This window comes from Lagenorhynchus albirostris, chromosome 7 (assembly GCF_949774975.1).
Source record: "Lagenorhynchus albirostris chromosome 7, mLagAlb1.1, whole genome shotgun sequence".
Taxonomy (NCBI): domain Eukaryota; kingdom Metazoa; phylum Chordata; class Mammalia; order Artiodactyla; family Delphinidae; genus Lagenorhynchus; species Lagenorhynchus albirostris.
The window spans coordinates 85,759,353-85,786,504 of NC_083101.1; the positions used below are offsets into that span (position 1 = coordinate 85,759,353).

At 45.8% G+C, this 27,152-nt stretch overlaps 1 protein-coding gene across 2 annotated transcripts; it reads right to left on the minus strand.

Annotated features, from left to right (window-relative positions):
- Positions 1–27,152, minus strand: FBP1 (fructose-bisphosphatase 1). Of its 2 annotated transcripts, none has more exons than XM_060155370.1 (7): positions 26,823–27,152; positions 16,089–16,251; positions 12,705–12,797; positions 6,740–6,921; positions 3,731–3,914; positions 1,906–2,025; positions 1–329 (listed from the first exon to the last, which is right to left on the minus strand). In XM_060155370.1, exons 1-7 carry the CDS (start codon positions 26,990–26,992, stop codon positions 138–140), a joined length of 1,104 nt encoding a protein of 367 aa, XP_060011353.1. In that variant the 5' UTR covers positions 26,993–27,152; the 3' UTR covers positions 1–137. The 2 variants fall into 2 exon arrangements, with proteins under 2 accessions (XP_060011353.1, XP_060011354.1); XM_060155371.1 differs by having other exon boundaries at positions 3,731–3,868; positions 6,781–6,921; positions 26,823–27,149.

Genomic DNA, 27,152 nt, shown 5'->3' on the forward strand with positions numbered 1-27,152 from the left:
TTTGATGGTGAAAATATCCATGCTTTTTATTTCTATGTCTAGGAATATCTGATGCACAGTCAGAATCGGGTAGCACCCTGTGAGATCAAAGGTCCAGATAAAAGGCAATTCTGTTTGGTGTGGGCAAGGCCAGCTCTTCATTTGGCAGCGTGCTTCTTATATAGCTCCAGGAACTCAGTCACGTCTTCAGGAGACCCCAAGATGATTGGCGCCCTCTGGTGGATGTCAGTGGGAACAATGTCCAATACAGCTTCCTTCCCAGTGGTAGCCAATCCTCCTGCCTTCTCCATGACATAGGCCATGGGGTTACATTCATACAATAGTCTCAACTGGAAAACAAGAGCAGCATTCTCAGAACAGAATAGATTACACAGAAAAGAGATCTGCTTCATAGCAAAATAGTGCAGAGCTGATCAAATGAACTGATACTTCCCCTTACTTTCCATCACAAGGTTGCATCTAAGACTGGATGGTTAATTTAACCATTTGGTTAAATTAAGCCATCCATCAAGAGCCAGCAATAGATTGCCTGATGCAGATGTGAGGCAGACCACCTGGGCTCAGGACCGAATGACATTTTGGCAGAACCGATGTTTCCCTTCTCTTTATAGCACGGAAACTGGACCTAATGAGTGATTCTGTGTGTGTTTTGGATGGAGCTTTGCCTATTCTATAAGCATTTAAAAGTCCATGGTAGTGTCTGGCTGCAGACATCTGGAAAGCAGACTGGCTCCTCCAAACAGTATAATATTGTTTGCAACTCTGTACACATTCCTTTTACAATTCTCCTAAGGCTTGAGGGTTGGGATTTAGTATGTTATACATCTTGGAATTTACTTTTAAATATTCACTTTTTTATTGTATGCATTTTCATGCAGTCTGCCTACTGAGTAGACAGCTTTTTGCAGGTGTTTCCTGACTCTATTTCCATACAGGTGTCAGGGTCAGATTTGCAAAACTGAAAAAAAAAGAAAAAGGAGGAACCTCAATATTTGTGTTAAGGAACAATTTTTTGAGGCATTAGAGAAAAGTGCTATAAAGCAGGCTAATCACATAGGTTGGGATGCCCGAGGTAGGTGGCTATGGTAAGAGTGAATGTTTTAATGTTTTCAGTGAACTGGACGCCACATGCCATAAACAGAGATCTGAGCACATCTGAAATACATCCATTTCTAACTACGGGGATTATTCCTATTCCTTCTCTCACATTAAAAATAAAATAAAATAAGAAAAACCTGTCTGTCCTTTGGGAAAAACAAAGGGACAATACTTGAGAAGGAAACACACTGTCCCTCTGTGTCAAAGAAGAGTGGGTGTCCCTTCTCCAGCATAAGCAAGCACAGCCCACCCCCTGGCTTGTAAGAAGGTTGTGGGCATGAGACCAATGCATCAGTTGCAGCTTACCTGAAAGCTCTAGGTGTCCCCAGAGATGCTTTCCTTCCCTAGAAAGGTAGCATTTTCTAAGCAGCAAATGTCAGCTCACTAGTCATTTCAATGTTATGCCTTTTGAAAACAATCAAAGAAGACCTCTGTTTGGGATGCATATGTGATTTGCTGCCTTGGTAATGAGGCTGGACTGTTTCATTTCATTTTATGAATGGCATTCATTTTGCCCAAGCCAAACCACGTGTAGCCAGTGGAAGCAGAGAGCACTTTTAGTACCCTCTGACCATAGCATCATCACTTATCTTTAGCAATGAAAGGGCTCTCAAGAGATCATTTTTAGCTGATATCACCTGGCTTTAACCAGGACAGCCTTTAATCTAGAAAAGAATATGCCACAGACATCCTTGGCACCCTACTGCAGAGCATAACAGCTACCATGACCTTTCTTCCTCAGTCAAATCTCCCAGGCTGCAAATGAAATCCACTGCTTCTCAACCACTCTTCAGGGGACTTATTTACCTTTCCGTTGGGACTTTTCTTGTTAGCTGGGTACAAAAAGATCCCTCCGTAGACCAGGGTGCGGTGAACATCTGCCACCATGGAGCCCACGTACCTGGCACCGTAGGGGGCTGAGTTGTCCTACAAGGTTAAGACCAGCAATAGTTAGGGTTACAGAAGAGAGAGCTCTCTTCATGTCCTCTATGCTTATTTGATTCAATAGTCAAACAGAGCACCATCAAGGTGTGTGTTTGGGGCTGTGCTAGGAAATGGGATGAAAATTCTGTCCCCAAGCAGCAGAAAATGGAATCATGGAGACAGCCTCTTACATCTTACAATAGCTCACATTACCTGAGGAGGCCCTAAGGAGGGTGTGGTGGATTCAGGCTCGGGGTGGGGCAGGCATTTAGCAGGACCCTGAAGGAGACGAAAGATTTTGCAGAGCTAAGGAGAAGGGGCAAGGGTGGGGTTTTCATCTCTGCAGGAGCAGGAACTGCCCAGCCAAAGGTGGGACAACTAGAGAAGCACATGCAGTCCGCCTTGGGCCCTGGGAGGAGCCTGGTGCAGCTGGGGGCAGGAAGGGATCTCTAGGGAAAGGTGGAAGGAGACATAATAAGGCTGGAGAGAGAGCCTGGGGCCAGCTTGGAGGGCCCTGAATGCCAAACCAACAACATCTGGGCTTCTTCCTCAGAACACAGCAGCCTTCCATGGCATTAAGCAAGAGTGAAAATGAGTGAGGCCCGGTGGGGCTCCCAGGCATGGAGGCCCTTTTGTCCCCCGTTTCTTGTAGGCAAGACTCCAGCCTCCATGACCTTCCCTGAGTTCCAAAGGGCAGATTTAAACAGTTGCTAATCAAGGGAGAAACGGCTAAAAAACCACCTGAGGCAAGATTAAAGGGACCAGAGAAGCTGGTCAAGATTAGGAAACCACCTGAGACGAGATTAAGGCGGGCAGGCCCTGCTCACACCCTAATCTTGTCAGAGACCCCAGCCTCGAACCACTGTTATATAACCCTCATCAAATCCTCCCAGGGTGGGACATATAGTTTTCCTTCTTTCTTTTTCTTTCTTTTTTCTATACAACTTTTTAAAAAATATTTATTTATTCTAGCTGAGCCGGGTCTTAGTTGCAACATGCGGGATCTTCACTGTGGCCTGCGGGATCTAGTTCCCTGACCAGGGATTGAACCCGGGCCCCCTGTATTGGAAGCGCAGAGTCTTACCCGCTGGACAACCAGGAAAGTCCCTGGGACACACAGTTTTCGAGGGCAGGAGCCCAGTGTGTCCCCCTTTGACTGGCACAGCAATAAAGCTATCCTTTTCTACTTCACCCAAAACTGTCTCCGAGATTCGATTCGGCACCGGTGTGTACAGAGAGGCCGAGCTTTCAGTAACAAGAGTAGGACAAGATTGGATATTCCTACATAGAACCGTCTCTACAAACAGCCATTTCTTCTCTTCGTGTTCAGTGATTTGTAACCTCTTTAGAGAGATGCCACGATGGATCCTCTGAGTCTAGAGGTGACGGATAGAAATCCTTCAGGTGCCACAGGGCTGGGGCCTGGGCTGCAAGGACCACGTTTCGTACCAACTGGGATCAGGGACCCCAGCAGTGAAGCATGTTTTATTGCCATGACTTCATTCATCTGACGGACTTTACAGTCCTGATTTTCTTCTGCCAAGAGAAAGTGGCAAAGGGGTTGCCGTCTCAGGGCAGAGGTTCCAGTCCCCAGCACAGTGGAATCCACCCGCTTCTGTCCCTGCCGCCTTTCTCTCCAGGGTAGATCATGAATCAACACATAACTCAGGGGCCCTCCCCCAACCCCGACCCCGCAGCCCTCACTTACTGGGGGGAACTTCTTCCTCTGGACATACTCCGCGACAGCAGGGTCGAAGTCCTTGGTGTAGCCCTCATTGAGGCTGTAGATGTTCCCTTTCTTTTTGATCTTCACATCCCTGTCCACCAAGATGAACTCTCCAATGGCCTGTGAAACAGGAAGGAAAGGTGGAGCCGTGACATCTCCTTCAGGCCTGTGGGAGGGGGTGGCGTGAGGCCTGAGGTCACGTGTGTCCTTCAGCACTAAGAGCTTGGTTTTTATCTTTTTGTTTTTTCAACTGACGTATAATTGACATAGCATTCTGTTACTCTCAGGTGTACAACATAATGATTCAATATTTGTAACATTGTGAAATGATTTCATTGTGAAATGATTTCTCCTTGGCCTGGGACACCCATGCCTTTGAAAAAAAAAAAATTGGTGCAGACAGGAGGTAGGATATCGGGAGAGATGGGCAGCTGAGTTACACCAAAGTGTTCATGGCTGCTCTTAGCTTTCCATTTGTTCGTTTCTATCTTGATGTCACTTCCCCCGAGCACCGTGAGTTTCGATTCACAGCATATATAGCTTCCGGTGCCTTTGCTCACTGATCTACAGAGTGCTTCTCAGAACTCAGCCTCCCACAAAGTCCCAGTGCTAAGCTGATGCCTTTAAGGCTTAGGTTCTTCAAAGGAGATTCGAGCTTTGGAGTAAGGTGTCACATAACTCCTATAGCTCTGGACTGAGGACTGCTTGGGGCTCCTACGCGTCCCTGATAAGAGAGTGATTGAGGCTCCGCCCATCTGGGGAGGAGACAGAGTTAAGAAGGGAGGTCCCACCTTGGACACATCTCTCCCCAGCCACTTATTCCCATAGCAAAGCTTGGTTCCTGTTGGAAGTAGAGAGGAAGTGGGGGAGGGAGAGAGGAGGGTAGGGGGAGAAAAGAGACTAGAATTAACAGTGGTCACTGAAAGGTGTCATTGTGAGTGATTCTTTTCTTTTTTCTTTTATGGTTTTTTGGGTAAAAGTCTGGAAAATGAAGGCATCACACAACAGGTGCTCATGAAGCCATGCATTGCGGGCACCCCGCCCTGGTACCTGGCCAGAACATCCTAGCTGTGAAGGAGGTTAGTCTCTTGCATGGGAGAAAGAGACTGAAAAGCTTTTCAAACCTTAAAGCCTGCTAGAAATGCAAATAAAGCTGCTGTGGTCTTCTTAGCGGAAACTGTCAGCCAAAATGAAAGAAAGCACTAGGTTGACCTCTACCCTGCAGGCATTCATCAGCTCTGGGAGGTCAGCCAGCAGGGGGTAGCACAGCCTCCAAACACTGAGTGGCCATTAAGTGTGAGGTGGACAAAAGACTATCAAACACACAGAGACTTACTCCCCGACACAAGGTCTGCAATCTGGAAATAAGAAGAGGTTTCATGTTTTCCACACATCCATCAACTGAAAGGTAACAGAGAAGTTACCAGAGGAATGTCTGGGGAAGCGGTAAACGCCTGCTGAGAGGATAAACCCAAAACATCAGTGATTTCGGAAACTGTACCCTGGGCTCAGAGTGAACTTCGCTCGGGTTCTGCCACTACTTTACCCTGAAATCACCTCCTTTGGAGGCTTAAACTCGTGCTGTTTCCCTACCCTTGTTGATTTATTAAGCTCGGGTGCTTCCAAGGAGGCAAAGTCCAGTTGTGCAAGCGTGCGGGAGACAGAGGCAGCCTACATTCCGATTTCTCCCACCCGCCGCCCACAAACCTCGAGGCCCCACCACCAGCAACCGGCCCCTCCCAGGATTCTAGCAGCTGACCGTACCTGGTGTTCGGTCTGTCAGCAAAAAGCACCAAATAGTTTCATTAATGTCATCTGAGGACATTTCTAAAACTGAAAGGTATTTATAACCTCAATTCTTTTTCCCTTGGGACACTGGACCCAATGCACAATGAATGTGCCGACCTACGGAAGATGATTCTGTGGAGTTCATTTCAACGGTGGGTTTAGTTATGCCAAATATGTAAAGAGATTTCTTTGCTCAATTCATCTGCTCTGTCGAAACTGTCATCTAACAGAATAAATAAAGAAGTCCAATTAATACACATGTGGAAGAAATTATCCACAAATTAAAAATTGTTAATGAATATTTTTCATGGCACCTTGGGCTCCTCTCCGTGAGGAATTTGTTTCGTTTTTTGTTTTCTGGCCGAACCACGTGGCTTGTGGGATCTTAGTCTTGTCAGGGACTGAACCTGGGGCCCAGCAGTGAAAGCGCTGAGTCCTAACCACTGGACCACCAGGGAGCTCCCGAGGGTGTTTTTCTCTATAAGTTGGACAGACTAAGGAATTATCTTCATTTCCTTCTTTATTTTCACTTCCTTGAGTTCGTCAAAGCCTTTCAAAACCACAAGGGTTCACTGAAGGTTTGCGTGCACGTGCACATCAAATGAATTTCGGAGCTAATTTTGAAGAAATGAGGTGGTCCATTGCTTCAGCCGGGACACCCATTCACCTCAGGAAAATAAGCTAGTAATGGATAGCGTGGGTGGCAAACAGACCATCTATGGGCCCCATCTGGTCCACAAACGTGTTTTAATTGGCTAGCACAGTGTTTTACACATCCAGAAACATTACATTTTCTAAAAATCCAGTGTTTCTTGAAACATTGGAAGCCTTGGCAAGACTGAGCCTCTATTCCCAAGGAGTAACAACTGACAGACCTCCCCAGTTCCCCAGTGCCCCGCCACTGCCCTGCCACCACCCTGACCATCCTTTCCCAGCACACTCCACTCATCTGTGTGGCCTGCTCAGCCCAGTGGGCATCTGAGTCAGCTGAGTCACGTCCACTCTAAAGAATTCATCGTGGAAGAAAGACTCCTTATGCTCTGGACAGACACCATTTCTCACCTCGATAATCTTCTCATGGTGGTCCCTCCATCTCCCTTCCCCCCTTCCCCAACCCATCATCTCTGCCCCTTCACGGGCCTCATCTTCCACCTCTAGGTACTGCCTCTCCCCCCCACACACACACAATAAACACTCACTCACAGCCACCAGCGAAGCACCCAGCTTCCCCTGGGGTCTCTCACCGGGTCCAGCATGAAGCCGTTGACTCCATTCGCCGTGGCCAGGACCAACATGGTGGCACTGCCGTAGAGTGCATAGCCAGCAGCCACCAGGTTCCGGCCGGGCTGCAGTGCATCCTTCTCAGAAGGGTCATCAGTTGAAATCTAGGACGAGAAAGAAAACACAACACGTTTTTTGTTGTGTTCTGTTTTGTGGTTCTTTTTTGCAGTTCATCCATTAGCAAGATGCATTATCAAGGTGCTCTCGTAATGAAATAGGGCATCTTCCCAGAGAGACCTTCCTCCTCACATCAGTAATATCCTGATTATATTACCACAGCGGCCTTCCCACCAAACCCCAAATTTCGTGCATCTGGATCCTTCTTTCCCATCAGGGTCCTCCTCCAATTTTACTAATTTGATATTCCCTCATCTCTCCATTATCACTCTCAAAAAAAGAGCATGCCTCCTTGCCAGCTCCTACTAATTTAATCTTATTACAGTCATCAATGTCTTTCCCCTGCCTACTCTATCTTTATTTAAACAAATTAAAACTGGGCTGCAGGGCTTCAAGTCTGGTAAGGAAATCAATTTCATGAGCTCCTGCCAGTTGCAGCACATACTCCAGTGAGCAGTGTGGTCCATACTCACACACCAAAGAAAGTCTCAGAAATACGGCAACTGAGAATCTCTCTCCAGAGTTGTTACAGTGTAGGGCAAATGCTTTCCCTTTTTTTGACCATGACCCACAGTAAACAAAAAATACATTTTGCATCACAAACCAGTACCAACACACATGCACCCGCACACACAACTACAAAAATTTAATGAAACAATACTTACATTTAGAACATGACATGTACTCTAATCTTTTCTTTGTTTTTTATTAAAAACACAGCCCACTGGGTCTTGTGACTGTTTGTTCCCTAATACTAAGGAAAGGAAAAACTTAAGGGCATGGCTCCTAATCAATGATTACTAACTGATAATTACCTTCTTAACACTTGACAATTGGCTTCTATGGTTCTCAAAACATCCTCAAACAAATCTTTCAGCTTGAATATTCTCTACTTGAATTTAAACAGAAGTGAAAATGGGCAGCTTCTGCCAATTTCATTTATTCTCTCCCCAACCACAGATTCCAGGGGCTGAGAATAAGTAAGGGCATCTATCTATATCATGATACCAGAGATGGAGGTCATCTCAGCAAAAACATTCCTGGTATGGGACTTCCCTGGTGGTCCAGTGGGTAAGACTCCATGCTCCCAATGCAGGAGGTCTGGGTTAGACCCCTGGTCAGGGAACTAGATCCCTCATGCATGCTGCAACTAAGAGTTCGCATGCTGCAATTAATAGTCCGCAGGCCGCAGCTAAAGATCTCATGTGTCACATCTAAGACCCAGTGCAGCCTAAATAAATAAATATTTTAAAAAAGAAATACATTCCTGGTAATTTCTTCCTATAACTTTTGAAAGTGTGGTCCAGAGACCATGTACATCAGAATCACTTGAGATGCTTATTTAAAGTGCAATTCTGGGGCTGCAGCCTTGACTTACTAAGTCAGACTTTCTAAGGTGGGCCCTGGGAGTATTTTACCGTGCACCATAGCTGACTCTTGCACTGAAGCTTAAGAACTACTCATGTAAAAGGAAATGTCACAAAAGCCATTTCTCTCTTTTCTTCCTCTTGTCTCCAATCTTTGTGTTTAACAGTTTTCATCTAGGTGGTTGCTTGCTTGCTTGGCTGGTTGCGTTGGGTCAAATTATTTAATTTAGTTTGGTTTGTATTCACAGGGTAGTGCAGTGCAGTTAAACACAGACTAAACACAGTATCAGAAATTTGAGTTGTTTCTCAAACTCCAAATTTTGCCAGTGTACAACCTTGAAAAAGGAACCAGCTTCCTTCAAAGCCAGTGACATAGTGGGAGGAAAACAGTCAGGCTCTAACCGCTTCCTCTGTCATAACTACTTAACCCTGAAAGTGCAGCACAAAATAAGACAAAGACAACATGTAAATAAGTAAGTTGACTGAAAGCCCCTAGGCTTGGAGTAGTCAGTTCTCCACCAAGAAAAGTCCCCCAGAGTTTCACCTCATCCAGAACCACCCATGTCTGTCTGTGGCACAAGGATGAACAGCCTTTCTCTGAAACACTGTCACCAAATAATCTCAGCCTTCAACTTCCTTGCATGGAATAAGAAATGGTAACATTATCTATGATCCATATACTCAAAAGAAAGACAAAATAATTCCATCTAGTCATTCATTTGGAGGAATACTTTTCTACCCCGTCCCCCTTTCTAATGTATGAATTCCCTCCTCCAAACCTTCAGCAATGAATGCCTTTGTTCCAAGGGAATCCATTACAGTCTCATGCGGATGCTCATGGACCAATGTGCAGAAAGCACTTGACAAAATTAAAAAGCGTCTGGACCCTACCTTTACTTAGCCCAGGCCACCACCTGCTGTAGGTGTTGCTCTGTTTTAATCCACGTCACTCCATATAGAGTACGAAAGACACCATGGATTCTGGAGACTTGAGGTGGTGGAGGAGAAAGTCAGGCAGAAGTGGGGTGGGGCTGTCCTATCATCAGACGGTCTTCCCTCAGAGCGGCAGCCAAACCCTCCCTAGAAGGTCTCATAGGGCATATGGCAGAGTGTCCAGTAACTCAGCCACTATTGTTCACCTACTATTGTACCAGGCTGCCTAGCAGACAAAAAAATATATAAGAGAAGGTCCCTGCTCTCAAGGTATTTATAATCTGCAGTGAACACCCATTGATTTTGCCTGGCCAGCACCCATCACCCTTCTGCTGATAAATGCACCTTAACCTTCCTCAAAATACTACCCCCCTGGCCCTCAGCTCCAGGAGTGAGCACATGACCCTGGTCTGGCCAATCAGATCACTGCATGCCTCAGGCCATAGTGATGGATTGAGAGATGGACACATGACCTAAAGCCAAGACAATCAGGGCCAATGAGATGATATTCTTGTTGGAATTGTTGGAAAAGAGGTTTGCATCTTCTGTTTGAGTTGCTGAAAGGATTGGATGTGGGCCCAGACCTACTGGGAGCCATTTTGCCACCAGAGAGGAGGGAGCAATAGAGACGGAGAGGAAGTGTGTCCCGTTTATGTCATCTGAGTCCTTGAATGCAGCTGTACTACCCACTGGACTCTCTAGTTAACATGAACCGATAATTTTCCTTTCCTTTCCTCCCTCCTTTCTTTCCTCCCTCCCTCCCTCCTTTCCTTCCTCAAGCTAGTTTGATTTGTGATACTCTCTGTTGAATCTTAATACAAAAAACAAGACAAGTAATATTAATAGCTACCATTTATAGAGCACTTTTTATGTGCCAGGCACTATTTTCATTGCCGTTATGCTTAATTTTCAGTATCTCCCCTTTATGGATATGGAAACAAGAGGTTACCTTGCCCAAGGTCCCACAGAGCTAGTAAGCATCAATGTCAGGAAACCACACTCCATATGGCTATTACGTCTCCCTGTGTCCAGTTAAGGGAAGTGAATTGGATTCTGAAGCTTCTACAGCACTTTTGAAACTCTGCTTTTAGTCGTGGGGACTGGATATTTTTAAAGGGTGTTGAAAATTAGAATGGCATCCAATAGAGGGTGACCACACTAGAGAGGTCGAAAAACCATCTCACATGAAAGATATTCAACTTAAAGAAGATTTAAAAGAAGGGGAGGGGAAGGCAGAAAAGCCATTTCCAAGCATGTAAAAGAGTCTTATTTTCTGATGCTCTAAAAGGCCATATGAGCAACAGGGAGACAGATTTTGACCCAATATTTGGACTAACACTCTAGAATTCTACCTTTTCTGAATGTCTCCAGCCAGAGGTGGGGTGACCCTTCCGAAGGTGCTGTGGCAGGAACTTCGTAGAAACACTGGACCACAGGCCCTAAGAGATCCCTTTGGAGCCTATTTTCAGGCACCATGTGGGCAAGACCAGATCACTGTTTCCGAGTTCCAGTTACCAACTAATGTTATGCCACTGAGCAGCTGCACCAGGGAGCTGAACTCCAGCCCAGATCCAGCTTTACGGAAAGCAGGAAAGGTCTCTGTTAAAGCATCAGACGGTCAATATTTATGCCCCATAAATCCTCAAACAATCAATAAGGCTTTTGAAAACTGAAGTGACTTAAAGGGAATGGTGACACTCATCACCTCTTTCGGTCTTTTAAGAGAGTCACTTCAGGTCTATTGAGAAGAGTGTGGAGACTCATTGTTGAGTTGTTCTAGCATTTGTAATTCGAGTTGCTGTTGCAGGCTGTTTTGATTTTTTTTTTTAGTTGATAGCCAGTGTCGGTTTTCTAGGTTTTTTTTCCCTTAAAAAGGGTCTTTATTTGGGGGGTTAAGGTGGAAACTGGGGCTGGCAAACATTAGTGTTGCTTTAGCTCTGGTTGAGTCATTACCAGAAGTCTTCCTCCACATGAAGAATTTTGCTGCAAAGTTCTCTTGCTATACTATATAGATCTGATAACTTGCAGGTAAAATTACATGCCTCCTTGTCTATAACAAGAATGGGATGTTTCATGGTATGACTTGGAAAAGATTAATTACTTTGTCTTTGTCTTTCTGGTATGAGTATTAGAACTTTCAGTTACTCACACTGATCCGCCTCCCGGCCAAGACAAACACAAGATACATTTCAATGAGGAAAGAGAATTGTCCCATTGCGGTCCTACTTCCCATGTTTGAAAGGAGATTATGTGCAATAGTAGACAACAAGTCACTTTGAAAAACAAAGCACAAATTGCGGTCTCGCTTCTTAAGTTATGGCCTCTGTATCCCAGAATAGGAAAGTTGGAGGAACCTCAGAGGTTGGCTGAACTAGCCACCTCGTCCATTAAGATGAAGGAAAGGGCTCAGCCTCAAAGGCATCTGTGAGGTTTTATTTCTAAAATAAACAAGAAGGCTGAAGCCAAGATGACATATTTTAGATTTCATCATTTTTTATGATGGGCCCGTGGCCATTCATTCTATTTTCACTTGTATATATTTGAATGCACTTCCACCAAACCGCCCCCCTCCACCCCCAAACACACACACACACACACACACACACACACACACTTAAAGTAAGAGAAGGGAAGAGAGACTTTTGAGGTAGAGTTACCTGCTCAGGTCACCCAAGTAGAAAAGACCCAGGGCAGGAGCCTGGATCCCCTCACTGTACCAGTGTGCTTTCTATAATTTATAGCAGAGTCAGCAAACTTTTTCCATAAACCAACAGATAGTAAATATTCTAGGCTCTACTGTCACACAGTCTTTATCAAAATCACTTAACCCTGCCTGTGCAGTGCAAAATCAGCCAGAGGCAACATAGTAAACAAGTGAGCTGACCATATAGCATTAAAACTTTATGGACAGTGAAAATTAAATTTCAAATAAATGTCACAGGTCATGAAATATTATTCTTTAGATTTTCTTTTTAGCCATTCAAAAATTCAAGAGTTATTTTTTGCTCACAGGCCATAACAATCAGGCAATGAGCTGGATTTGGCCCAGGGAGACCATAGTTTGCAGACCCCTGATTTAGAGGATTTAAAGGACAATTTTGATATAAGTACTCTCGATTGTTGTCACACTCTCACAATTCTCAGTTCACATAGTTACATCATTGCAGCTACCCTACACTGTCTCTTTTGTTTTTAATTTTATTTTCTGTCACAAAAGGAAGCAAGGTACAGTTAAAAGAGTGAAATATCTTTCTCTTCCCACCCACCTTTAACTACATTTTCTTTTAACAACCTAATAGATTTTCACTATGCCGTTAAGGCAGAACTTAAAAAGTCAGAACTTGACGTATAAACCTATTTCAAGCCTCACAAGGTTTCTGGCTGTGCCACCAATAGTGAAACAGGACTGGATGTTCAACCTTAACTCTCCTTTTGGTCCCAAACCAGGAGCTTGATCTATGACATCTTACCTTTCTGTAGATGCCAAAGATGGTTCCAATGGATACAAGGCAGTCGATGTTGGAAGATCCGTCAAGAGGATCAAAACAGACCACATATTTACCCTGAGCAAAAAAAAAAAGAAGACACAACTTTACACTTAAAATGAACACATTGGGACTTCCCTGGTGGCGCCGTGGTTAAGAATCCGCCTGCCAATGCAGGGGACACGGGTTTGATCCCCGGTCCGGGAAGATCCCACATGCCATGGAGCAACTAAGCCTGTGAGCCACAACTACTGAGCCTGTGTGCTGCAACTACTTAAGTCCACGTACCTAGAGCCCATGCTCCGCAACAAGCAAAGCCACTGCAATGAGAAGCCTGTGCGCTGCAACAAAGAGCAGCCACTGCTCGCTGCAACTAGAGAAAGCCTGCGCACAGCAACAGAGACCCAATGCAGCCGAAAAAAAAAAAAAAGAACACATTGTAACGAAATAAAGAGTATACACTAAGGGGTTAAAAGAGGGAATCTAGGCGAAAATTCAAGAAATGTGTCTTATTTATACTCTGTCAGGGAAGGTATGAGGTGGTATACAGAGTGAAAATAACAACAAGAAATATATATCAAAAGACTATTAGAGGAAACACAACTTAGAATAGGAGGCATAGATATAGATGAAGGCGAGGAATACAGATAATTAAGTAATAATTTCCTATATCATTGATTTGAATGAATCATAATTTTGGTTGGAGTTTCCTGGCAGTCAAAGGAAGAAGAGAAACAAAACTTTATTCATAAGGGCAAAACACAATATCTCAGGTGAAGCAAAGACAACATTAAGATCTCTAAGAAGGCTTCCTTGGTGGCCTGGTGGTTGGGAGTCCGCCTGCCGATGCAGGGGACGCGGGTTCGTGCCCTGGTCCGGGAGGGTCCCACGTGCCGCGGGGCGGCTGGGCCCGTGAGCCGTGGCCGCTGGGCCTGCGCGTCCGGAGCCTGTGCTCCGCAACGGGAGGGGCCGCAGCGGTGAGAGGCCCGCATACTGCAAAAAAAAAAAAAGAAAAAAGAAAAAGGAAAAGATCTCTAAGAATATTTTCATGCAGTTCTTATAGATGATACTTGGGGTTACAGTGCACAGAGTTCTCAACCATATCCCTACTGTAATTCCCAAAGGAAATAACCCTCAGCTGTTGTAGGACTACTAAAGACTAATTCTTTGGATAGGATTTTCAGGGGTATGTGGGAGCTGGCTGGAGTCAGCTCTCAAGGGCCAATGGTGCACATCTCTTCCCAACTCTGTTTTCAGTGATGTCATGTTGGTAGCTCAAAATCAACTCTGGGGGACCATTTGCACAGTTGAAAGTGGCAAGTGCTACAAATCAGAGGGTTTTTTTTCTAATAGAGAGCCAGCTTACCAGCACACCACTGGAGATTTTCCACCTCCAAATTAGCCACTTTAAGAGGTGGTTGTTAAATTTCTGCATCAAATTAAGGCAATTCTTTGATTCCCTGACCGCTTGCTCTAACAAATCACCTTGGTTGACGCAGGAGAAACTGTCATCAGGAAAACAGGAACACGCTTACCACGAAGGCACACTGTACTCAGAGAAGTTGGGCAGACCAATAGAGAATACTAAACAACAAATTCAATCCACGTGCCTAAAACTGCCAAGTACCTTCAGAAGCCCAGCAGAGAACAACATGAACTTTGAATCTGACACGTAGTGTATTTTAAGAATGATGTAGGGCTTCCCTGGTGGCACAGTGGTTGAGAGTCCACCTGCCGATGCAGGGGACACAGGTTCGTGCCCCAGTCCGGGAAGATCCCACATGCCGCGGAGCGGCTGGGCCCGTGAGCCATGGCCGCTGAGCCTGCGCGTCCAGAGCCTGTGCTCCGCAACGGGAGAGGCCACAACAGTGAGAGGCCCGCATACCGCAAAAAAAAAAAAAAAAAGAATGATGTAAAACAAGTTAATCAGATGTGGCTCCCCATCCCTCTTATAAGCGCAGACTGGATATCAGGCAGTCTCTTTAAATTCATCTTCTGATTGATTTTCTTCTCATCCTACTCCTTCATGTCCCCAGTTCATCTCAAACAGGGAAAGATAGTAACCCATCTCAAATGGGGTTTTTTTTGTTATTATTATTACATGATTTTTGCTGTTCAGTGAAAGCTGGATATACTCTTTCATTCACTTCTTCAACAATAATTTTTTGTTGATCCCCTACAATGTTGTGCTAGAGGCTGGGATACAGAGAAGAATATAAGTCATTCTCTACCCTCAAGAAGCAATCAGACCGTAACTGAGCAGGACCCTACAGGGCTTTCTTAAGACAGATTCCCCCCACCCCAATGTCCTCTGCCTGCCTCTTGTCTGTAGAAAAACTTTAGCCAAAGAATAAGTTTAACCAGAGAAGTGAGAAAATGAAAAAACAAAGGAAAACAATCAAATAAGACAAAATAATAATAGTTTAGTCATTAAACAAACTCAGGAACCTTTAGTTCCTCCTCATGGGATATAGATAATATTCTGAGCCATATCCTTTAAGCTGTTTTGCAGATACTGAATTTCCCACAGGTGGAAGAAGTTAACTACATGATGCCCAGACTAGAAATGACAAAAGCTCCTCCATCTTACACAGTTCTTTTTAAGAACTGGCCTCAAGGAGATGGGAACAAACTGACCCTGGAGTTGAAGATTAGCTGTACTTAAAAACAATCAAGATGACACTGATCAGACCACCACATGGCCAATTTCAAGATGATTATCAGAGCTAACTGTGCTGTTCTGCATGTAGCCCCCTCCCTCTGCTTATACACCCCTGAAACTCTCCTTTAAAAACTCTTGCCCCCAGATCGGCAACAGGGAGTTGGTTCTTTGGGACATGAGTCTACCTTCTCCCCAGGATTGCTGGCTGCCTCAATAAGGCTATCTTTCCTTTTACCCAACACTTGTCTCTCAGTATTGGATTCTTGAGCATCCTGAGTTTGGTAACAAGATTAATAGGATTCCAATGCATGAATCACTGATACGAACAGCTTAGATTGGCAGGAAGGTTGGTTATGAAGGTTGGGAATTGGGTGGATGGAAGGACTTAGTTAACAGAGCCAGACTTTGAAGAGCCTTGAACATGACAATAAAGTTAGAAGTGGAGATGAGTATGAGTATATTTGAGTCTCTCCCATGTATGAGCACGCGGGAGAGATGATAACGGCATGGCCTGTGGTGGAAGTGTGGATAGGAGAGGACAGTTTGAGATATGGCAGTGAAGTGGAATCTGTGAAATGATGACTGATGGTTCAGGAGGGATCTAGGCTGTGTCTTAGGAATCCAGCTTGGCTGAACAAGTGGAGTCCTTTATGAAGCCAGAAAGAAAAATGATTACATTAAAATCCTCAATAGTGTAGCAGACCCACCCTTTTCTCAGGTTCTACTATTATGGCGTGTTTATCTTCTTCCGACACAAGAACACAGGTAGCAAAAGATGACTTTAACACATTAATAACCAGGTCATTGGAGAGGACATCCAGCTTCTTCACCTGATCACCCGTCACGTTGGTAGAGCCAGCAATTCCATAGCTACAGGAAAGAAAAGATACAAAAATATAAGCCATGACCACCAGAATATGTCAATGCATCTATAAACTCACTCAAAGAGGGCATTTGGTAAGATTTAGAAGAAAGGAAAGGAGACACATGGTTTGGGAGAAATAGAATGAGAAAGGTGGTCATCCATCTGGATTGGCTCCTGGAGGGAAGGAGATATTGTCATTCACCTGTCCAGTGCCTATCATGGTACCCAGCACACCTTTGTGGTTAAATCGATGTTTCTCAAGCTTTTTTTTCATTATGGCTCCTAAAGAGGTTTTTTTCCCCTAACACACTCCCCCATGAAATTTTAATATTGCAGATAAAGTGTGTATCTGTTTATGCACCGTATGTACATATATTTCACACCCAAAAAGATTGATTTTTTTTCACCTGCCCCAAGAACCAATTTTCACTCCCAAATGCATGAGCTAATGCATAATGAATCCGTTGACAGACACAGCAAGCAAAGAAACCTTCTGGGTGGGAAGGAGCCTGAGAGGGAAACTAAGCCACGGGATCTATGGTTTTATAGCTGATGAGACCCTAAAAGAAAAGAAATTTGACAGATCCCACTACCGCATTTTATGGAGGAGGATGCTCACTCCAAGACACCAATGGGCTCCTCTAAACTGGAGCAGCAGAGCGGAGGTGAGAAGCTCACTTTGACTTTCAAGCCAGGCCTCTCCTAAGGGCACCTCACTGCCTCTGGCAGGAGTCCTAGGGGCTGAAGGGATTGGGAAGTCTGGAGTCCTTACTTTATTTTCAAGGTATCTGCAAGTCAGTAATTGTGGAGCTTCCAGAATCCAAGTGGCTGGTCCAAAATGGAGCCTAGTTTGTTAGAATGAAGGAAGAGGAGGGTTGTCATAGCCTGGGGTTGAGGAAGAACACTGAAAGGAGCGGAAATGTTTTAGAAGGAGGATGCACTGAACCAGATAAGAGACTGGAGGTGGGAAGGGAAAGAGTAGGAGCATTGAAGATACCACCAAACAGCTGAGAATGGGAGAGAAGGGGTACCATGGCGCCCTTCGCTGAGATTGCTGGGAGCACTTGCCTGGGGACTGATTGTCATGGCATTCGCTGCTCATCTCCTGAAAATGCATTTTCTCTAAACATAACTTGCATGTCTCTTGCCGGACAAAACTGAGCCAACACCAGAAACTGTCTGAACCCAAATGGTTCATCTGGCCTGACTCTCCTGGAGGTAATTCCAGTTAGCATCAAGCCCATTCTCCAGTGTTGCCTCTTTCAGCATCGTTCCCTCGCCCACCTGGAAAACAGCGTCTTGTCCCTCCAGCCCTCCTCCCACTTCTTTTCATCATGTCCCTCCTGTTTCATGAGTAGAAGACCAAGGGATCTATCAGACTTGCAGCTGGGTTTTCCCTTCTCTTTCCACATAGTCTCTTTCTCATTTCAATTGTGAGGCCGACACTGATGAAGAAAGAAGGCAGCCGAATTCCGGATGGAACTAGGGCTTGGCAGGGGCCAACATCTCAATGGCCTGCATCTTCCTCAGTGGCCCTACTGGCACCCACTGGCTCTCCTTCCTAGCCTGACACTTCCACCATTAAAGTCACTACTGACTTCAGGAGGGTGAATAACGCTGATGGAAAAGAACATGGGCTTCGCGGCAGGGACCTGGCTCAGCCCTCAGCTCTGCAAGTCCCCTGCTCTCTCCAGAGTCCTCCTTCTCAATCATGACCATGGAGGGTAATGATGCTTCATGGGGCTGTTGGAGGATTATACACTTATCACACATACACAAAGGGTTTAGCACAGCCCTTCACGCCTCATGTTAAGTCCCTTGTTTGGTCGCTAAAGGAAGCACTCATTAGGGATCTGCAATACTGTGGGAGGGGAGGGGCCTTTCAAGATCCCCCAGGCTTCATCATCTTCGTGTTGGCATGGTTGTTTAATCTGTACTTCCATGAGGATGAGGACAGAGGGTATGTTTTCCCCCACTGTGTCCCAGCTTCCAGCACACAGTAGGCCCTCTAGCAATACTTGCTGAAAAGCATCCGCTGAAGAGAAGGGAAACCCAAGCCCGAAGGAATAAGTATAGGAGCGGCACCTTGGCATTTGGAGGAAGCCACTGGCAGTCCCCAGAGGGACCGGCCTATGGGGACAGTTCCAGGGAGGCCTGGGAGGCTGGGACAGCTGGACAAGGCACTGAGGCAGGCATGGGAAAAGCCTACTTTACACTTTGTTCTGGGTATCTGGCTCAGCGAGATAGGTGAAGAACAGTCAGGCCTCAGTTCCTCTTACTCAAAAGCTTCCTAGAGGCCTGTGTGAGTGATCATTTATTCCACAAATATCTATTGTCCCCACTGTGCTGAGTGCTGGGGTTACAGTGCTGAGCAAGATGGATGAGATCCCTGCCCTCATGGAGCTTATATTCTAGTGAGTGAGGCAAACAAGAAACAAGCAAGTGCTTTTGAATGAATAGGATCATGTTGGATAGTGACGGGTGCTCTACTAAAATGAAACAAGATGCTGGGGGATGGCAGGGCAAGGGGTTTAGATGGTCAAGGAAGATCTCACTGCAAAGGAGCAGTTCCGGCTGAAGGATACTTTGAATGTTTTTCAAACGAAAATGAAGCTATAACAAAGCCCTAAAAGAGCCCAAATAAGCCAGCCAGTAATGATTCCAAAAAACAGCTCTGGGTCAGTAATTTATCCAAAGGAACAGGGAATTTGTTTTTCACATATTTCCAAATGGGAGGAGTTACTCTGTGCACATTTATACAAGTAACTTTTTATTTATTTATTTATTTTTTGCTGTACGCGGGCCTCTCACCGCTGCCGCCCCTCCCGTTGCAGAACGCAGGCTCCGGACGCGCAGGCTCAGCGGCCATGGCTCACGGACCCAGCCGCTCCGCGGCACGTGGGATCTTCCCGGAGCGGGGCACGAACCCGCGTTCCCTACATCGGCAGGCGGACTCTCAACCACTGCGCCACCAGGGAAGCCCTATGTAAGTAACGTTTTAAGCCTCAAAGTCTTGTTCCCATGCGGTGGGCTACAAGAGGTTACAGTCAGCGTCAGGGCAGCTGGATTGTCCAGCCAAGACCACCAGCCAGGTTCCTCACTGCCGTTCCAGGGTTCTGAGGTGGATCCTGCCCTTGGGTCACAGAGAGTGGCATCAGCTGTCCACGGGGAGTCGGGAGGGGCCATATAACAGCTGCAGGATGAACGCTGTAGGGGACACTCACCACACCAGAACTGAAATGGCCATCTTCATGGCCAAACCATGCAGACCACTGGATGGCTCCGCCTCCCTGCCTGGTTGGGTGGTCACCCCTCCTTCCTCCTCTTTACTCCCATGGAGGGTCCCTCCTCTGTTCTAACCAGAAGGACCTTTCCCCATCTATCCTCCAGTTGCTTGTGAAGCATAAAAAACATGGGGATAGATGATTCTGGGACCCTCAAACTCAAAATTCAGGCACTTTATAACTCTTCTAGGTCATCTTCTGGGAGGGTTTCCCTTGGTGAGACCTTGTGTTAGGAAAGTCTTCCAGAAGTCCCAGGAAAGTGATTCTAAGGTAGAAGCAGGATTCAGGAGAATGAATTCCCAGCTTGCCATGTCAATAGTGACAATATCTGAGTCTATACCCAATCATCTCAGATTCTGTACGTTGCACCTTAGTGCAGTAAGTTAGCCATGACACGAGGAGTTTCTCACACAGCCCTGTGTCATCCCGCCCAGGGATGATGAGGCAGGACTAGGCAAACGCTCAGTCAGGCTTCTCCCAAGATGCCTCAGGAGGGGCCCCCAGAAGGGAAGCAAGACCCCCGAGGGAACACATTCCATGGATCAATGAAAAGCCGGAAGCAGGAAAGGCTTCTACAACTTTGACAGAAGAAAAAAGCCCTAAGAAAATCCTCAAGGAACTAATTAGCCGAAGAGCACATAGTTTATTTTCTTCCTAAGTTTTCAGAAAATCCCTTAGAAACAATACTCTTCTGCATTCTGATCAGTCATCATTCCATCAAAGGCCCCAAAGGATAGAAGAAGAGCCTTTACTGTATAACCCGATGGGCACGCGCAGGGGAAAAGGCAGCATCATCAGGCACATTCCTCCATGGGCTGGGACTCTAGACCCTGGGGTTCAAATCCCAGCTCTGTCACTTGTTAACCAACCCTGTGCAAATCTCTTAGCTTATCTGATCTTTGGTAAAATGGGAATTTAGCGTATCTATGTCATAGTATGTAGAGAGGGGGAGTAAATGAGTTGACATAGGTAAAGGGCTTAGAACAGAGACTGGCACCAAGGTAGTGAACAAGAAATGGTATCATTCTCTTGCATCTCTAACTCCCCGCAGCAGTAATACAACCATGCTGAGAAGCAAGGTGGGTCCTGACAAGAACACAGCACCAGGGACCTGGGTTCAAATTCTGCCTTTCCTCTTACTGATTATATGACTTCCATCAAGTTGTCTCAGCTCCCTGATTGTTTCCAGGCTTTGTAAGGGTGAGGACTAACCCACGTGATGCACCTGATTCATAGCAGACCATGGCAGCCATCACTGTTCTTAACAGAGCCCACAGATTGGTTGTACAGGTTGGTTGATGAAGGGGAGGGGAAATGACTTCTAAACCAGTTTTTCAGGCAGCTTCTGGGAAGACAGGCAATGCGGAACAGTGTCACAGGTAACTAAGTGACAAGAAAAGAAAGTGCTCAAAGTTCACATTTGACTGAAGTCTCCCTGGGAATATTATTTCATTTGAGATGCTTATGATATGTCACTTCAATTTTATTCATATTAGTTGGCCCTGCAGCCCAAGTAGTTCAGGGCAGCACAGCATCCTGTAGTTTATGCTGTCAGGGTTTATGCCCCTGTGACTGTTTGTTTTTCAACCCCCAGAGACACAAAATTTCTCTTTCTGGAGTTTGGGGAGAAAAATCAATTTGAGAAGCTGCTGTCTGTAATATCTCTTCTTTTTGTTTTGTTTCTTTTTTTTTGGCCACAACACAGGGCGAGTATTGTAATATCTCCTCTTATGCTTACTATAAAAACCTCACTGAAAATTTGAAACAACTGTTAAGTCATTTTCATTCATATGATGGGAAACTCTTTAGAAGGATAGGTTAATTTGGCCAGTATTTTTAAATCCTTAGATATTTGGACTAAATATTAGCATGGTTTTTCAAATTTGCATACGGTTTCTACAGCCATTTCACAGCCATAAAGTCTGTAATTAATGATGGTCAGGGGAAAGCCTCCTTTCACATTTCTGAAGCAGATCCCTAGACACAAGGACCGGAGCCAGGGCCACACTTAGGGAAGAACTTTCGATGACTTCCTTGATTTGCTAACTAACTAGACCTTTTCCTTCTGATGTCAGCATGGCAGTGTAAAGCAGGCCACCCTTTAGATAGCATGCACGAGAGCCAAGTGGAAGAGCTCATTTTTAGAAGAAAAAGGGAGGCAGATTATTATTTAATCCTTATCACTGAAGTTGAAGGTAACATGACTTGTTACTGATTGATTCTGAAGTAAATGACCAACCATTCACCCACCCCAGAACATCCAAAGGTCGTATGAGAAATACAGGCCACCCTCGGTATCCTGGGTTCTGCATCTGCGAATTTCCCCCCGTAGTTAGTTGAATCCGAGATCACGCAGGGCGGACGGTACGCAGCCATTTTACCTAAAGGACTTAAGCATTCGCGGTTTTGGTATCTGTTGGGTGTTCTAGAACCAATCCCTGGTGGATACCTAGGGACGACTATACATTGAAGAAGAGGTGTCAACCAGAGCAGCTTCAAAGGCCCCAAGGTTCGCTTGAGTTCATGCCAGCCCCAAGTGAGCAAATAGGGTGGTATGTGGCTGGCTCTGCGTTTAGTGTGGAAAGGAAGTTACAATTCCTTTTTGGTAACATGGAGATGATAATTCAAGAATATAAGATACCTATGATAAAATTTCCAGAAGCTTAAGATTGTAAACTCTGCAAACTTGAAGATAAGCTCAAGTATGTGTTAACTGACTTGTAATCCCAAAATTAAAACTGAAGTTATTTATTATTTTCTTCCACCAAACAACAGAAGTGACCTCATATTTATAAGAAAGTTTTCCCGATGTCACGTGAGCATGATGGGAAGTTTCCGGTAACCAATCTGAGGGAGCAAAGTCATCTTAATATATAATATTCTAGCCTGGAATATATCCCTGTTGAAATGCATGTGGGCAACTACTAAGGAATGAAAAGCAGGATATAGGCTATCTGTTTTCCAGAAACAAAAAGCTTCAACCTAGGAAAACAATGATGACAGTATCAATTGAATGAACTCAGTTCCTCCGCATACAACTCTTTGAGGATTAAAAAAAAAGTTGTCTCCATCTTACAGGTGGGGAAGCTGAGGCTCAGAGATGTTACGCCAATTGCCTAAATCCTCACAGAAGTTAAATAGCAGAGGCAGGAATTTGAGCCCAGCTCCACCTCTCTCCAAAATGTGCTCTTAGGGCTTCCCTGGTGGCGCAGTGGTTGAGAGTCCACCTGCCGATGCAGGGGACACGGGTTCGTGCCCCGGTCCGGGAAGATCCCACATGCCGCGGAGTGCCTGGGCCCGTGAGCCATGGCCACTGAGCCTGCACGTCCGGAGCCTGTGCTCCGCAACGGGAGAGGCCACAACAGTGAGAGGCCCGCGTACCGCAAAAAAAAAGAAAAAAAAAAAATGCTCTTAAAGCCTTGCATGTTCCCGTTCTGCTAAACCGGGTCCTAATTTTCTTCTCCTCTTCCTCTTGCCTGAGGGTGAATGTGCCAAAGTCCAGTGGCCTAATCTTCAGTCAGCTCTTCACACCCAAATTCCAGACTGTCGCAACTAACTGCAGCCTGGACAACATCCCCAGCTGTATGGCCCTCTAACACCTCAAGTTCCACATCACCAAAACGTCAGCATCATCTTCTTACCCTTCTCCAGCCTCTAAAACTCAGCTCCTCCTTTGGAATTCTGGGTTTTGGGGGGGGGGTTCTTTGTTTTTTCATTTTTGTTTTTGTTTTTGAATAGCACAGCCCTGCTCTCGGGATTCTTTGAGAACCTCCCTTGCTGTCCTTCTCCCCCACCCCCACCCAGACTTCTCCCAGGTCCTCCCCCTCTTCCCCTCTAATCCCCTAGCTCTGAATGCTGCTTTCCTCAGCTCTCCGGAGCCTCTTCAGTTGGTGTTCCACATGTCCTAGCTTTCTCTCTTTTAACTCTATACTTCCAGCCATAACTGCCCCAGATGAATCTCCATTCATTCCACCACCCCATTCAAAAACCTGTACCGGGCTTCCCTGGTGGCGCAGTGGTTGAGAGTCCGCCTGCCGATGCAGGGGACACAGGTTCGTGCCCTGGTCCGGGAAGATCCCACATGCCGCGGAGCGGCTGGGCCCGTGAGCCATGGCCGCTGAGCCTGCGCGTCCGGAGCCTGTGCTCCGCAACGGGAGAGGCCACAACAGTGAGAGGCCCACATACAGCAAAAAAAAGAAAAAAAACAAAACCTGTACCTCTCCCCTTTGCTTATCCCCCCAAATATAAAGTATTCACCCTTGCCATTTGATGTTCCCCCAATGCAGCCACAATTTAACACCCGCAAATGCCCCACCACAATACTTGAAGGCTTCAGTCAAACTGAATGAGCAACTTTTCCAGCAACATCTTCCTACTTTGTACATTTCCTCACACGATGGCCCAGCCTAAAATGCTCTCCAGCCATCAAGCCTATGACCATCTTTTCCTGACCATTGCAAATGCCTATCTTGATACTCCACAGTCCTCTGCATCCACATCATATTTTTGGTACCTCTAGGAAAGTATCTTTCAGATCTCTATTGTTTTATAATTCTATACTTGTACTATTTTTCCTACAGCATAAACTCTGTATCATTCTCATCTCTCAGTCTCTTCTAGAACTAAAGAGACAGAGAGAGAGAGAGAGCGCTCTTCAGGCTCTACGTTTAAACTCCTGATCTGTCCCTAATGAGGAGTCAGGGCTGAGCTCCATAAACTGGTTCCGCAAGGCTCCCGCAACCTGCAATCATCTTGTCGCTCTGGCTAGACGCCCTTCTAGGGCAAGTCACCAGCACTAACAAGTTATTTGCAGGCATGCTGGCCTCTTCATCCAGGATATCGAAGTCATGAGTGTACTCTGGAGGCCTAGGTTAAGATCTTGTCTTATTGCCCCCCGCTCAACTACATGTGATACTGAGACAGTCAAACTTATATTCCCACAGGAGTACTTAATGTCCTCCTCTGCCAGCCACCCACATGGCCATGCATCAACACCCATTTCACAGGTACAATGCTGTTTGAAATAGTCAAAGACCAGTGGCATGCCCAAACATATGGGAGATGTCAAATAGCTCATGACATGTCCATGCAGTGGAACACAATGCAGCAATTAAAAAGGAGGAGGCGGATTTACATGTCCTAACATTGAAGGATGTGGAATATATATATTGTTGAATAATGAAGGCAAACTGCAGAAGAATACATTAAGTGTGATTCCATTCTGTTTGCTGTTTACAAAGAGTCATATGGAAATATGTATCCATGTATAAATTTATATTAATGTAAAGAAGTATCTAGTATAACTGACTCACTTTGCTGTACACCCAAAAACTAACACAACACTGTAAATCAACTATACTCCCATTTTAAAAAAAAGACATAAAAAAAGAAGTATCTAGTAAAATAACCAGTAAATTATGAATAGTGGATACCCCAGGGAATGGGTAGAGGTGGGTTTCACTTTTCCCGTTGTGTCCTTCTGAGTGGTTTGAATGTTTGTTGAGTGCAACTTATTAAGGAATTTATAATTATAGCAACAACAATATTTTTTTAACCTGGTATTTACAGGTACCTAGTGTAAAAATATACATAATTTATATAGCCAACATTAGCACCCTTTGTCCAGGTCCCACTATCAAAATCCCACTACCTAAGGTCCCACTATCGGACATTACTTAAAAGGTGGGAAAGATGCACCTCAAAGCAGATCTTGTGTTTCTGAGTCTCTTTGGGGTTGTGAAAGGTGCTGACACAGTTTAAAATAATACAAGAAATGACAAGCACTCTTTTTGAAGAAGCTCCCTGGTTTTCAAAGGCAGATAAAGCTGTTAGGACACTTTTACTTATTGTAAATTAAATTTGAAGTAAGATTTTAATTGAGTGTGTTTCCTAACGCACAGCCTCCTTAGAAATGTATTAAGAGGGACCATAGGTGAAATAGTAATGGAATCACCACCTTCCTAACGTACTGTCCCATCCCTGCTTGACATCTGAAAATAAATGTGATGTTACACTCCTTCCTTAACAGTTAGCTCGGATAGGTTGGGAGTTTGGGATTGACATGTACACACTGCTATATTTAAAATAGATAGCCAACAAGGACTTACTGTATAGCACAGAGAACTCTGCTCAATACTCTGTAATAACCTAAATGGGAAAAGAATTTGAAAAAGAATAGATACATGTATATGTATGACTGACTCACTTTGCTGTACACCTGAAACTATTACAACATTGTTAATCAATTATACTCCAATATAAAATAAAAATTTAAAAAAAAAGAGTTAGCTCTACCAAGCCATACTGTGGGACCAAAGGCAAAAAGCTGACCAGAAAAGGAAACTAGGTTACAGGGGTTATACTTTTTCAGATCAGCTAAGAGCACTGTGCACAATGTTTAAGGTGTTCCTAAGTGTGGGAAATATTAGGAAGGAGTGTGGGCAATCTGAAAACCCAGGCACCCTTCAGCTATACTGAGGACCAGTCTAAACATAAAATGCTCGTGCACACCAGAATAAACCAAAGGGCACTTGTGTTACTTACAACAAGCCACACAAGAAGGTACTCTTTGAATCCCCATGTCCTGTGATTGCTCTGCTAAACACAATGTGATCTGCGGACCAGCGGTCTCAGCACCACCTACCACAGAAGAACGTCTTAGAAATACAGCATCTCAAGCCCCACTCCAGACCTCCTGCAGCCCTGTGCACACCAGCACTGCCGCCCCTGAAAGCTCTGGACGGAGGGCCTCCTCGCAGTGGGGGTTCCACTCACTGCTCCTAACAGGACTTGTCTAGGGTCAAGGAGATACTGAATTAGAAACCTGACTTGGGACCCCAATTCCAAAGGGAGTGAAGGAGGTCGAAGAAAAGAAAGGGAAAGGAAGGCACCTGGGCCAGCACTTTCCTGTTTGAGGCTAGGATGGGTATGGCAGTCAGGCCAGGTGCCCACCTGGCCAGCCAATTTCATCAGGAGGAAGCCAGAGGGGTGCTAAGGCAGGCTGCTCAGCCCAGGGGAGCAGGCGGCAGGGTGGATGCAGCTGTGGACTGTGGGACAGGCCTCCAGGTGGGAAGCTTAATGGAAGGCGGAACTAGGCTTGAGTGCCGCTTGAGCTTCTGCAGAGGGGCAGAGAGGGAGGGAGGGAGGGAGAGAGAGGGAGAGAGAGTCCCAGATGTCAGACAGAGAGACTGACAGCAGGGGCAGAGGATCAGACATCGGACTGCTCGGCAGATCCCCTGCCAGAGAGAGAGAGGCCAAGGTGAGGGGTCCGGGGGTACAGAGGCCTGACTCACAGGTGCGCGATGCCCGCCTTGCGCACAGCGGTGGAGATGGCTTTGACCGCGGTGCAGAGCGAGTTGAGCAGTTGGGTCATCTCGCCCGTGCCGCGGGCCTTCCTGCCCTCCTCCATGACGAAGCGGGTCAGGGTGATGATATTGGTGTCGAAGGCCGCCTGGTCCGTCATGCTGTGGCCGGGCTGCTGAGCGCTGGGCGGCAGGTGCAGGCGGCGGGACGCGGTGGGACGCGGCTGGAGCGCAGACAGACGGAGGGTCAGCACCGCTCGGAGTGGGCCCGGTCCCAGCGGGGTGTCCCGCGGAGCCTATAGGCGCGGGTCACCGCCTTCC

Bases quoted from the DNA above. Each gene is read 5' to 3' on its own strand.
- FBP1 (XM_060155370.1), bottom strand. From the start codon at position 26,992: ATGACGGACCAGGCGGCCTTCGACACCAATATCATCACCCTGACCCGC. The intron at 16,252-26,822 runs GTGAGTCAGGCC...TCTTTCCTGTAG, and splicing joins AAGGCGGGCATCGCGCACCT to CTATGGAATTGCTGGCTCTA. The intron at 12,798-16,088 runs GTGGGTCTGCTA...TTTTTTGCTCAG, and splicing joins TAGTAGAACCTGAGAAAAGG to GGTAAATATGTGGTCTGTTT.